This window comes from Podarcis erhardii (assembly GCF_964252035.2).
Source record: "Podarcis erhardii genome assembly, chromosome: 1".
Classification (NCBI taxonomy): Eukaryota; Metazoa; Chordata; class Lepidosauria; order Squamata; family Lacertidae; genus Podarcis; species Podarcis erhardii.
In genome coordinates, this window is record NC_138497.1 from 104,313,554 (window position 1) to 104,327,322 (window position 13,769).

Sequence of the window (13,769 nt, forward strand, 5' to 3'; positions counted from 1 at the left end):
TATGCCAATGTGTTGACATTAGCTTGACAACAAAAACCTTTTTATATTCCTGTGTTCAAAATGTGAAGGGTTAGAGATGTTTCGCATTGTGTGTAGTCAGCAGTTACCGTATTTTTCGCCCCATAGGACGTACTTTTTCCCCTCCAAAAATGAAGGGGAAAAGTGTGTGCATCCTATGGAGCAAATGCAGGCTTTCGCTGAAGCCTGGAGAGCAAGAAGCATCAGTGCGCACTGACTCCTCTCGCTCTCCAGGCTTCAGGAAGCTATCCGCAAGCCTTGCAAGCCCGGCGGGAGTTCCTGCGGGCTCACAAGGCTTGCTGGCAGCAGCCTGCAGCCCCGGCGAGTGTCTACAAGCCTTGCGCGGCCAGCAGGAGCTCCCGCCGGGCGCGCGAGGCTTGGGGCGGCAGCCTACTGCCCGAAGCACAGGGAGCCCTCCGGAGGGCTCCCCGTGCTTCGGGCGGGTGTCTGCAAGCCTTGCGCGCCCAGCAGGAGCTCCCACCGAGCGCGCAAGGCTTGGGGCGGCAGCCTGTTGCCCGAAGCACAGGGAGCCCTCCGGAGGGCTCCCCATGCTTCGGGCGAGTGTCTGCAAGCCTTGCACGCCCGGCAGGAGCTCCCGCCGGGCGCACAAGGCTTGGAGCTGCAGCTTGCCGCCCGAAGCACGCGGAGCCCTCCAGAGGGCTTCCCGTGCTTTGGGCGAGTGTCTGCAAGCCTTGCGCGCCCGGCAGGAGCTCCCGCCGAGCGCGCAAGGCTTGGGGTGGCAGCCGCGGCTGGGGGGGGGGAATAATTTTTTTTTATTCATTCCCCACCCTAAAAAACGAGGTGCGTCCTATGGGCCGGTGCGCCCTATAGGATGAAAAATACGGTAGTTTTTGGGTGGTCTTGCTGACAAACCCCAAAATCATAGCAACTTCCCACACTACTTTTTCCTCTGGAAAGACTGGGAGATGAGGGTGTACACATTTTTGTGCTGCCCTGTCTGAAGCTACTGTGGGCATCTTTAGACTTAGGCAACCAATGTTTCCTCACCTACCTTGCTTTTTCTCCTCTCCTTGGGCATGCAGTTCCCAGCCTTTCTCCCAGCTCTGAACCTGGAGAGGATTGCCACACGACTACCTTCAAAGCGGAAAGGTTGGCCAGGCCACTTATCACACTCTCTTATGGGCAGGCCACGCTCACCATGCTAAGTGGATTTATTGCATCTCACGTAAATCTGCAAGATTTAATAGGTGCTGGTGTTTTTCAGGGGGAACTTGTTGCCTAACTCTCTATGTCCTGCCTGCCTGATTTTACAGCTAGGAAAACTGTTCCACCACTTCACCAAATTGCTGTCTTAAAAAAAATTGTAACAGTGATTGCAGCCAATTGTTAACTTGCAATCAAAGGCATGCTTTACTCTGGCTTGCAAATGAATATTCTGCACAAATGTAGGTTGTACGATGGCCCTCCTGTAATTGCTGAGGTCTCCTTTCTCTCTCTGCTGAATACTGCAGTGATTAGTTGGACTAATTACTCTGCTGTTAGTGCAACAGCTGATACTTTCTACTTTTTCCAGTATTTCTTGTCATTCCATAGCGGTAAGCATGCTTTAGTCCAGTGCTGTGCTGGTTCTGTGTCCTGACACTGGGTGGGATAGAACCCATCACACCAATTTGCACATGGACTTTAAAACTGAAAGGAAACAGCAACATTTGTGCATTTTTAAAAAACAAACAAACCTCAGCAAACCATTTGTGCCTCTGCAGTGCTGGCAGTGTTGAGGTTTGGAAAGCAGTACAAACCATAGCTGTTCAATAGACTCCTCTGGTGGGCTATGAAGTGCATGCTTTTCAATCAGTTCTTTTCAATCCAGATCTGCTGCCTGTTGCATCCTGTTGGTTTAAAGTCAATAAAAAAAGAATGCACCCCAGGGATCTTGGATCACCACGACAGGCCTTTTGTTTGCATGAGCAAACAGAAGCATGTTTTGGCCAAAGTAAAGCACTTTTCCAGTCCTGTTTATCTCAGTGGGAGAGATTTAAGTATCTATTGGATAGTCCTACTGAAATCAATGTGATTTAGAAGTACTTTTATTTTACTTGTGCCTTAAATCATTATAAAAGAATCTAGATAAAGGCATTTTGCTCAGGGATTGAGAAGAACGTTCTCAAATAAAGAGGGATAACTTTGTGACAGCCATCCATTGTATGCTTCCTAGAAAAAACAGTTGTCACAACAATTCATGTCCCAGTGTCAGGAATAAATTTCAGAAGTTTGTTTTGGTATTAAATCTATGGTTAGCAACTTAAACACAACAATTTAATTAGTCAAATAAAACCCAACTCTTAATACAGTAAGTTGTAAAGCTCTTCTGCTCATTAGCAGAATTTTATTGTTTATTCTGCCTGATTTCTTGCACTGTTTAGCATGAAAATAGTTTGAATGGTGCTTTTAACAGTGTGTTTTTTTAAAAAAATATTAAAATGTCTTTGAATGAGTAAGCATATGTTTCATCCTGGATGTTCAAAGCAGATAACCATAGATTTAGGGTAAAATTCAAGTGGACTTCCTTGTGCCCTTCCCCACCAAAAATTCTGGCAGCATTGGGGAGGGTGAGAAGAAGGGGAAGCACTTTTGTACAATAAGTCAGTCCCACTCACATATGGATGATGTTGGTGTCACCCTTAAATCATACCATTAAAATTATATAAAATCCTGTAGAACAACTAAAATATAATAAACTCCAAAATCAAGTTAGTCAGTACCTTTACTGGGACCAACTGAAATGCCATCCAAAATGGAAGGTCCACAGCAAACTATGGCAAGTTCTTAAAGAAATGGGAGTGCCTGATCACCTCATCTGTCTCCTGAGAAATCTCTGTGTGGGACAAGAAGCTACAGTTAGAACTGGATATGGAACAACTGATTGGTTCAAAATTGGGAAAGGAGTACGACAAGGCTGTATATGGTCTCCCTACTTATTTAATTATATGCAGAATTCATCATGCGAAAGGCTGGACTGGATGAATCCCAAATCAGAATTAAGATTGCTGGAATAAATATCAACAACCTCAGATATGCAGATGACACAACATTGATGGCAGAAAGTGAGGAGGAATTAAAGAACCTTTTAATGAAGGTGAAAGAGGAGAGCGCAAAATATGGTCTGAAGCTCAAAATAAAAAAACAAACGAAGATCATGGCCACTGGTCCCATCACCTCCTGGCAAATAGAAGGGGAAAAAATGGAGGCAGTGAGAGATTTTACTTTCTTGGGCTCCATGATCACTGCAGATGGTGACAGCAGCCAAGAAATTAAAAGACACCTGCTTCTTGGGAGAAAAGCAATGACAAACCTAGACAGCATCTTAAAAAGTAGAGACATCACCTTGCCGATAAAGGTCCGTATAGTTAAAGCTATGGTTTTCCCAGTAGTGATGTATGGAAGTGAGAGCTGGACCATAAAGAAGGCTGATCGCCGAAGAATTGATGCTTTTGAATTATGGTGCTGGAGGAGACTCTTGAGAGTCCCGTGGACTGCAAGAAGATCAAACCTATCCATTCTTAAGGAAATCAGCCCTGAGTGCTCACTAGAAGGACAGATCGTGAAGCTGAGGCTCCAATACTTTGGCCACCTCATGAGAAGAGAAGACTCCCTGGAAAAGACCCTGATGTTGGGAAAGATGGAGGGCACAAGGAGAAGGGGACGACAGAGGATGAGATGGTTGGACAGTGTTCTCGAAGCTACCAGCATGAGTTTGACCAAACTGCAGGAGGCAGTGGAAGACAGAAGTGCCTGGCATGCTCTGGTCCATGGGGTCACGAAGAGTCGGACATGACTAAATGACTAAACAACAACAACAGGCTTGTGCCCCAGAGAGGTCACCTCGGTGCTGCTATTGCAGCAGTTTGTCTTCACCCCCAGTGACTTGGAGGCGCACTCCATTGTCTCTTGAGACAGACAGATGCCAACAGATTTATCCATTACTGTGTAAAATAATAGCCTATGAAAAGACAAATGATTGTGAAACCATCATGAAAACAACACTGGTAGCCCAATAAATCCCTGAATTATTCAGTTTTATAAAATAATGAAATGCCTAAACTTTGTACCATGACATTTTGTTGCCATGATAATAAGCTTGATATATGTGATGTACCTGCATTTACCCAGTAGCACAAATGCTTTGGGTTAACTTTTGTCTTTCTGCTCTGTGTCGACTTATCTTACATTGTTAAATGCTGTTTCTATGCATGGTAGTTTTTGAAAAGTGGAGGGAAGAGCAGCACTAAGGAAAAATGAGCTTGGCCTTGCAAAAAAAGGCATAAAAGGGTAATCCCCTGCTCCCATCCCTCTGTAATTGGACAGATATACATTTTATTTCCATTGGTACAAGAATATGGAACAGAAGCAAAAAAAAGAACACCATATTGGAGCATGAGAACAGTATTTCAGAAGAATCTGCTGAGATCATTGATTATTGAGAAGTGTGACATTTGTTTTGTGTGCTTTTATCAAAGATATAAACAATTCCTCAAATTACATTTGACCGCTGTAACTGGCAACTACATCTATTATAAATTATTGGTCTCTTAATGTCGGAAAATGAACAAAAATTCCCATCCTGGATATGATGTTTTAAAATGAAGCAAATTTTATTTACATAAAATTGTATTTTTGCTTTATCAGTTTTGTTGAGTGTTGCTTTGCCTGTGCAAAGACCCAGCTAGGTAAGATATAACATGGAAAGTACTCTGCAGCTTAATCATATCATTTTTCAGGTAGGGATTTATTTGTCTGCAAGACTGAAGTTTTTCCTTTCCCTTTTTCATTCTTTCTGGTTTGCTGCATCCTTTTGGCATCACCAGAGGTCACACCTTCATCAGACTGGCTTTTTGTCAGGATCATTTGTCAAGTCATTCTGATTATATGACGTTCATTAGAAGCAACTAGATCTCTTGTGGTCCAGAAACACTAGCCAACATCTTTACTTGGGACACTAGAGGCAAAATCTGGATCTTGGCTATAAGTGGGAGGATAATTAGTCATTTTAGACAGCCTATGTGAACAAAGTACAGTTAATGATATAAATTTCTGAGGTTTGCTGCATTTGAATCAGGTTCACATTCAGAAGAATTTGAGGCCCTTCCAAGAAGCATCAGAGCCTATGACCTTGACCACGTAGCTGTAAAACCTGCAAGTCCTGATTCTTGCTCTTTGGCTGATGTCTTGCACATCTGGGAAGGCAGGGCTCTGGCTAACTCCACCAAAAAGGCTACTGTTACTGCTGAAGTTGCCTAGAATATATTTAATATGCTTTATGGCTGATGTTCCTGAACTACAACTCCCACCAGCCCCAGCTAGCATGACAAATGATCAGAGATGATGGGATGTTGATTAAGAATGCTAGAATCTGGCTCATTAACGACCATGCTCATCAAATAAATAAATAAAGCAAGTTCTATTTAATGTTTAGGCCTTGATAAATTCACTTGAATTGGAACGTAGGCAGATGAGATTTTCATTTGTTGGGTGCAACAGGCCAGAAGAATACAGATATTTTGTGTGTGTCAGCATGCACAACTGCATGTGCCATTGTGAGTGTCTGAGGCAGTGCATGCTTCTTGATTATATGGGATCAGCTGCAATACTAGAATCTTAATTCATTGCTCGCCTTTGTTGGACAGCCAAGTCAGGGTGACAAAGGAGGTCCCATTGTAAATGAATGATAGTGTTGGGGCTTTCCATGTTTTTACAGACCAGCGTTCTTGCCTTGGCCTTCAAAGAGGTCAGTGTCCCCATCAGTTATTCCACAATGCTTTTAAAGAAAGATATGATACATTATGATATGATATGAACACAGATTAAGGCTTTGTTGTGTGCAGTAAATTGTGGAATATCACTAGCTACCACTTCATCAATGGAAATGCTTTCCCTCCCCACCCTGTTTGCTCTCTTTAGAAGCTGGTATCCTGCTGACTAGTATTCTTTGGGTTTAGAATTCAAGCCACCGGTGACCTGGCTCGGTTATTTAGCTGGTGCTGACTGTGCTTTGTGCTTCTCAGCTGGGTTGCTTCTGCTTTCTCTTGATTTAGAATATTGATTCCCACCTCCCCCTCTCCCTAAGTGAGAAAACTGGCTGCAGACTGAAAATGGCATGGCAGGAGGGGGGAAAGTGAAACACAGTGGGTGAGATTAGAACAAAATTGGAAGAAATGACAAAAGGAATCAATGAGGGATTGTCGAAACAATAATTGATTATGGGGTCTTGAAAAAAGAACATCATGTCCGACAGCATGTAAAGCACAAAAGTCGGGAAGTAGATGAGAAATACACATCTAAGCAAAATGTGCACCTGCATTATTTCTTGTTTGATCATAGTCCTGTACAGTGCAACAAAAGGCTTCATTTGTGAAATTGTGAAATTACACTGTTGCAGCATGAAGAAACGTAAGAAATGAATTTTACCTTATTTCATGACAAATAGTGTAGCAATAGTATATTTGAGTTGATTACTTACTTTTATTTTATTGCTTATTGAATTTTTATACTGCCCTATACCTGGAGGTCTCAGGGCATTTCACAGAATAAAATCAAAATATAAAACCACATAATACATAATCAAAATAAAAACAACAACTCAATAATACTCCCCCCCCCAAAAGCCACATTTTAAAAGGGTGTACATAGGATGTCAATCAAATCAATCAGAGGCCTGGTTAAAAAGGAACATTTTCGCCTGGCCCCTAAAGGTGTAGAATGAATGTTTTTATGCGATAGTGTCCAGACATAGGGGAGGTGCGTGCAGTTCTGATCGTGATATTATGAACAGAATAGAGATTAACACTGAAAACCCTGCATTCTGGCAGTGTACCCTGCTCCATTCACCTCTGACCTGTGCAAAGCACTGCATTCTACAATTTGGCTACTCAAGGCCTCCTGCCCAGTGCTAGCGCTTTGGGATTATACTAGTGCAAGACAGAAAGATAAAAGACCTTTGAGCCAAAGAATCACAGTTCAGTACCTCGGGTTACAGACGCTTCAGGTTACAGACTCCGCTAACCCAGAAATAGTACCTTGGGTTAAGAACTTTGCTACAGGATGAGAACAGAAGTCGCGTGGCGGCAGCGGGAGGCCCCATTAGCTAAAGTGGTACCTTAGGTTAAGAACAGTTTCAGGTTAAGAAAGGACCTCCAGAACGAATTAAGTTCTTAACCCAAGGTACCACTATACACCCATGAGAGATGGTTTTGATTTTTTGAATACCTCTTCCCATGTTATATGGCATTCCTGTTTTGGAACAGAGGGTAGTGTCCAAAACAACTTTGTCGCATGTAGTCTTCTAGTTCATAGTCTAAAAGGATTAGTAGTAGTAGTAGAAGAAGAAGAAGTCCTAGGCACATCTGATCATAATTTTTGAAACCTGTCAGTATTTCCTAGTGTACAAGGAAAACACTTGGAGAAATTCATAAAAATTTGCTTTTCTTACCAGTCTCTTCTGCCTCACTACTAAATCTCCCCTCACCCCACTCTCTATGTCCTCAGATGTGTACAGAGGACTTCAGGAATAGGCAGGAGAACTTCTAGAGTAAAGTGAGCCTAAGAGAGCAGAGACTTCGCTTGATGCTTTGTATTGTATCCAAAACTTTCTGTAACGGAGAAGACTTCTCTCCCTTGAGCAAGGCCTTGTGTGAAGCAGCATGGAGAAGGGAGGAACTGGCAGAAGGTTCGCCCTCTGTTTTTAAGCTTATCCATGATACATAACATGTGAGTACTTTGAGCCTGTTGCGTGAGATTCAAGGGAGGGGTGGAGTCTAGTCCTATTTGTGGGCACAGTATGATAAGACACAGCAGGAGAAACTTGCACTGAGGTCTGGAGAAGTAAAGAAAGAAGCAGATGTGAGAACCTGTTGGAGGTTGCTAGGAGTTCTTGTGAGAAGTCTAGGAACATTTTTTCCTCATAAGCTAGCAGGTTGTTAAGAGTGACCTGGTCTTGGTTGTATGATGTCTTGGCTGAAGTTAGGATGTTTGTGTAAATTTGGTGCTCCGGGAGATCATTGAATAAATGAAAAACTTAGAAGAATGAAAAATAAGATTTGTAGGACTTCTTTGGCTTTAGTAGAAGGTTATAAGATGCAAGTGTGTGTTTAAAAAATTCAGAAAAAAACAGTTTCATTATTATTATTTTTCTGTAAAGTTCAATGTAGTATTTCTGTCAGACCCATTATATATGTATGAAGACAGTTCTCTTTTCACAGACAGGGAGGGAGAGAGAAGGTTCACTCACTTCCTTTCTGTCAGTATTACTCAGTCCATCTTTCTGATGTATGGAGGCTCAATGTGCTACAGTTTGAAAGACTGAAGAGCATTGTTCACCGAAGGAATACATATTTGAGGCTTGTGTGATTTCAAATGGAAGGTAGCTTGAGTTTGTTCACAAAAGGGGTGGTGAGGGAAAGATGATAACAGAAATTATTAGTGACTCACTATTGCTGTTGTCTATATTTTGGTTAAAGGGATGCGGGTGGCGCTGTGGTCTAAACCACTGAACCTCTTGGGCTTGTTGATCAGAAGATTGGCAGTTAGAATCCCCGCGATAGGGTGAGCTCCCGTTGCTCGGTCCCAGCTCCTGCCAACCTAGCTGTTCGAAAGCAGACCAGATTTATATTTTTTTATATAGTAATTTTTAATGGTTTCTTTGTTTTTGTTTTTCTATGTTGCTCCTATTTTATCTGTAAGCTGCCTTGAGTCCCTGTCTGGGCGGGGTATAAATTCATATAACAGTGCTTTTTTTCCTAGGGGATACCGGGGGATGCATACCCCTAAACATTTTGTGACTCTTTGTACTTTTGTCCATTTACTGTATTTATTTTTCCCAATTTGAACTATAAAATGGTGATTTTCTTGAGTCAAAATGAGAGTACCCCTAAACACTTTTAAAGAAAAAAAGCACTGCATATAATAATATATATAATAAAGTGATAGCCCCTCCCGCTCTCTCTTTAATGCGCATCTTTTCCTATAGACATACTTCTAGAGTTCTTAGTAATGGATAAAATCATACAAATGCACTTCTGTGCTTCCTGTCAAAAAGGTGCTTGGTTTTGCTCACAAGGGCAAAATGCAGTTTTGTACACAAGGGAAGTTTGATAGAAGAAGGTTGCAGGAAGCTGGTTGTTCTGGTTTTTTATTTACTTTTTGTTGGTGTTGTTGTTTTATGTTGGCCTTGAGCATAATGAGGAGTTGGTGGTAGATAGCATTTTTTTTGCAATGATTCACATTTGCAAAGCGGTGTGCAAGCATTCAGTAATTGAGTTCTTGCAGCTCATCACAGCCCCCAGGTAGGGAACTGTGTCTTAAGAGATGACACAGTTTTAATGGCAACCTAATATGTGTACGCCTGAAGGGAGTGTTGGCTGTAGCTTAATGGTGATTTCTGTTAACTTGGTGCAACTGCCTGAGGATTTTTGCTTAGTTTTATATTTACAGCATGAATGATCTAGATTGTAGTGAATGTTTAGGTGCAGTTTTCTTCACAGCAACTGCCCTGCTTGAGTCAGGAAGCAATTCTTACTCTATTCCAGAGCTTATTCTCCCTCTCTTTTAAAATTCAGTACATTTGTTGCCTTACCTTTTCACCAAGAATCTTGAAATGATATCACTTGGCTGATCCAAGACATGATACACATTGCACTAGGTGCACATACTTCCAGCATAATTTCTCTTTCTTTCCTTCTCTCTCTTTCTCTCATTTATAGAAAACACACTCCCTATTTTTAATTTTATTTGCTAGATTTCTTATGCACCATTCACCATAACATTCCAGGGTGGAATACAATCTTTAAAAAAAGAAAGAAAAATAAACCCAATATAACTTTCTATATCTGAACACTTAAACAAGATTGCAATACTTTGCTGTTTCTCAGACAATCTTTTTCTTTCTTGCTTGTGGTTTGCTCAAAGTGTTTTTGAGTGTGGCTCTCTATCATGGTTATTTTTGTCACACTACAAATAACAATGTATGCAAAAACCATAATGTGCATTTGTCTTCATAAAATAAAAAATGAATGTGTGTGTGTCTGTTTAATGTGGTGACTCTTGTAGAAATTCTGAAACAAATGAACTGGTTCTTTGTCCTGAAAGAACTGGTAAAAAAATCTTTTTTAGCTGCATACTTCTACATGTCTGATAAAGGAACTTGTACTTTCATCTTGGTACAATAAAAACATGATTGATTGCTTAGCTGAATTCTAGTGAGTCCTACAAGTTACCTGGTTTTATAGGGCCCTACAGTAAGTGTTTTCCTGCTTGGGCAACATGCATCAACCTTGGTCTTCTCTGGAAACTGAACAGTTCAGGCTGTGAGTATCTCTTCTGCCTTAAGCTATCACCTTAGGCATGTTAAAAGGGGTAAAATGTCAAATTATGGTGCCTGCTGGACTTAACATGTGTCTTAAACACATTGCATTCTTTTATTACAATATGTTACTACACTGTAGATTTTGAACCATTATGATAAAAGGATGGATTTATAGTCAGTAGCACACACTGACATTGAAACACAAAATATTGCAGGTGAGATCTCATTTCATGGATAATATATTGCTTTTGAATGTGGCTTTTGCACATTTTTTGCTACAGGTCTCTAATTTAAGCAGGTGACAGGTTTATAGTTGCCTTTATGGATAAGTAAAAGTGAAACTCGTGAATTATGTGTGTTAGAACATCTGATTGCAGATGGCAGTCACAGGTAAAACTAAATGTTACAACACAGTAGAACCTATCTGTATAGAAGGTAGCTTGCAGTCTTAAATTACAAGTTCGGGTTGGTAACAGTTGTGTTTTTTCTTCTTCTTTTAAAAAAAGAAGCTGTGTGGTTTTTTTAATTGAGCAAGTACTGGTTGAAGGACAAGCAGTGTTAACTTTGCCCACAGACTCCTATCAAGCAGAGATTAAGGCAAAGGGCTTTTCATTCCACCCATGAACCAGTGTTGAGAGGGTTTAAAGTGCCTGTGATTCGTGTTCAGACAAGATGCTTTTTATACAGTGGTACCTCGGGTTAAGTACTTAATTCGTTCCGGAGGTCAGTTCTTAACCTGAAACTGTTCTTAACTTGAAGCACCACTTTAGCTAATGGGGCCTCCTGCTGCCGCTGTGCCGCCAGAGCACGATTTCTGTTCTCATCCTGAAGCAAAGTTCTTAACCTGAAGCACTATTTCTGGGTTAGCGGAGTCTGTAACCTGAAGCGTATGTAACCTGAGGTACCACTGTAGTTGCCATGAGGACTCTGCCCCCTCTCCCTTACATAGCCTCTAGTGGAGGCCATTTTTGGCAGAATCCTTAAGCCAAGTTTTCCTTGTTCTGGCTGTAACATAATTGTACTTGCAATGTGGGTTCCTTAGGGCCTCGGGTGGCGGATCTAGTCTTTGGCAAGGTATCCTTTAGTCGTATCTTCAAGTTGGGGGGGGGAGGCATTTCATGCACCCCCATGTGGCAGCGTTTGCAGGGCCCCTTAAAGGGTTGATTGCGGGAGTCCCTGGCTCTAGAGTGGCAGCATGTAGGTCAAACTCCTGGCGGAGGTAAGGTGGGAGGGCACGCTGTGTAAGTTTGTGCTTTACAGTCCCCTCCCACTGCACCTCATTGCCCTGCACATCCTCAGACCTGGACAGGCTAAGAGAGTTACATGCCAAGGCCTATGCCAAGTTTCTCAAATTCTGAAGTTAAATAAAGTTGTGGCCAATTTGAACCCATACTTTGGTCTCTTGTCTCTTTCTTTGGGGGGTAGGCTCCACGGACAGGGTTCAGCGTGTGTGCTCGCAATGTGGATTGTGCTGTTAGACGAGTATCTGTGTTCCTGGCATTTATAGGTATAGGTGATGACCTCATTGCACTGTGAGTTCTATGCAATAGAATCTAAAGAGGAGGCTGTTTCAGCATGAGTGTAATGGATATAATATGTGCTCTGCTCCTCTGTGAGCCCTTCAGATTGACAACTGTACCAAGGATGGCTGGAAGAGGAGCCCTGGGAATAAGGGCTTCCAGTTACGCCTCTTGGCTGAGCTGGATAATGTGTTCTCCCCCTTTTGGCTGATCTGGGAAATAATTGTGTATGTGTACTTGGATATTCTAGAATGCATTCCCATCACCTTTTGCCCATACCTCTTTTTATGTATTTACTGGCATCCATGAAGCACTATAGCAGGATGCCATTCAGTGTCCTGCTTTTGGACTTAGCATGGGCATCTGGCTGGCCACTGTGCGAAAAGGATGGACTAGATCATCCCTTGGCCTGATCCAGCAGGGCTTTTCTTAGGTTCTTAATCCTCAAGTACCATCTACCCAATACTTAATTCTTTAGAGGGACGCTGGTGGTGCTGTGGTCTAAACCACTGAGCCTTTTGGGCTTGCTGACCGAAAGGTTGGCAGTTCAAATCCACATGACGGGGTGAGCTCTCGTTGCTCTGTCCCACCTTCTGCCAATCTAGCAGTTCGGAAGCATGCCAGTGCATAGCAGATAAATAGGTACCGCTGCAGCTCTGGTTTCCGTCACGATGTTCCATTGCGCCAGAAGCGGTTTAGTCCTGCTGGCCACATGACCTGGAAAGCTGTCTGTGGACAAATGCTGGCTCCCTCGGACTGAAAGCGAGATGAGCGCCACACCCCATAGTCGCCTTTGACTGGACTTAACCATCCAAGAGTCCTTTACCTTTACCTTTTTTTTACTTGATTCTTTGTATTGCATTTGAAATCACTTTTGCACGACACCTGAAAGACTGTGACCATGTCAAAATCTTCCTCCTGCTTCTTATAAAAAAGTGAGGCTTTTGTATGCGAGTACAATATATTATATTATTTTCTATCCTAATTATATAACACTGATGTTTCTGCCACCCACTTCACACAATTGGAAGGAGGAAGGTGTTATGATGAGTTTCCCATTCCTTGGTAATATCAGCTATAGACCCATGTCCCTTTAAACATTTCACTTTCCTTAATTGAAACAAGGTATATCTGTATCTTAATGTGCTGTTAATGTAGGATTCAGTGGGAATAAGATATTATATGAGAGAGATTGTAATGTTTTGATATTACAAATGCAAGTTTCTGTTCAGATTATTCATTTTATATTTTTAATTGCTAAAGAAGGAGGTCAAGCCTTTCCAACTGCAATGTTAATGTTTGAGCCTATTCTGTTTCCTTCGTACGATGATGAATCTGATAAGCTTCTGGGAAATTAGAATTCTAGTTGCTGTTTGCTAAGTGCTCTGAATAGGCTGTCTCACAAATGCCAGATATGCCATTATATCCATAGGAACATCTTTTGTAGTAATCAACAATCCAAACTGAGCAGGTGTGCTTTTTTATATGGTTCTCTGTAGGCTTTTATAATAACCCTTTTGTCATTTGTGGTCTTTCATAAAAATACCTTTTGTTTTTATTTCAGCAAGGGAAACCCTATGTCTTCGATAGAGTGTTCCCTTCGAATACATCCCAAGAACAAGTCTATAATGCTTGTGCCAAGCAGATTGTTAAAGGTAAGAGATTCTCAAATAATTTCCAAGCATGCCTGAAAAGGCTTATGGCAAACTGAAATAGAGAATGGGTAGTAAACAAAGGTGGAACGGGGTAATTTTTCTTTGTTTCTGTTGATATGTATGGAGCTACAGGTGAGATGTGAAAACCTCTGTATTAAACTGGGAGCTCAAGGATCTCAGGTGGAGAAATACATGCATCTTGCATAGCCCTACTTCTGAATAGCATAGCTCGTTAGTAAAGTACCTGCTTTGTATGCA

At 41.8% G+C, this 13,769-nt stretch overlaps 1 protein-coding gene across 1 annotated transcript in view; it reads left to right on the forward strand.

Moving 5' to 3' along the window:
- The window catches only part of KIF5C (kinesin family member 5C), a 70,283-nt gene that overhangs the window by 4,733 nt on the left and 51,781 nt on the right, over positions 1-13,769 (forward strand). Inside the window, exon 2 of the mRNA XM_081871395.1 lies at positions 13,421-13,511. Coding sequence (XP_081727521.1) covers positions 13,421-13,511 — 91 coding nt within the window. The remainder of the gene's footprint in view (positions 1-13,420; positions 13,512-13,769) is intronic.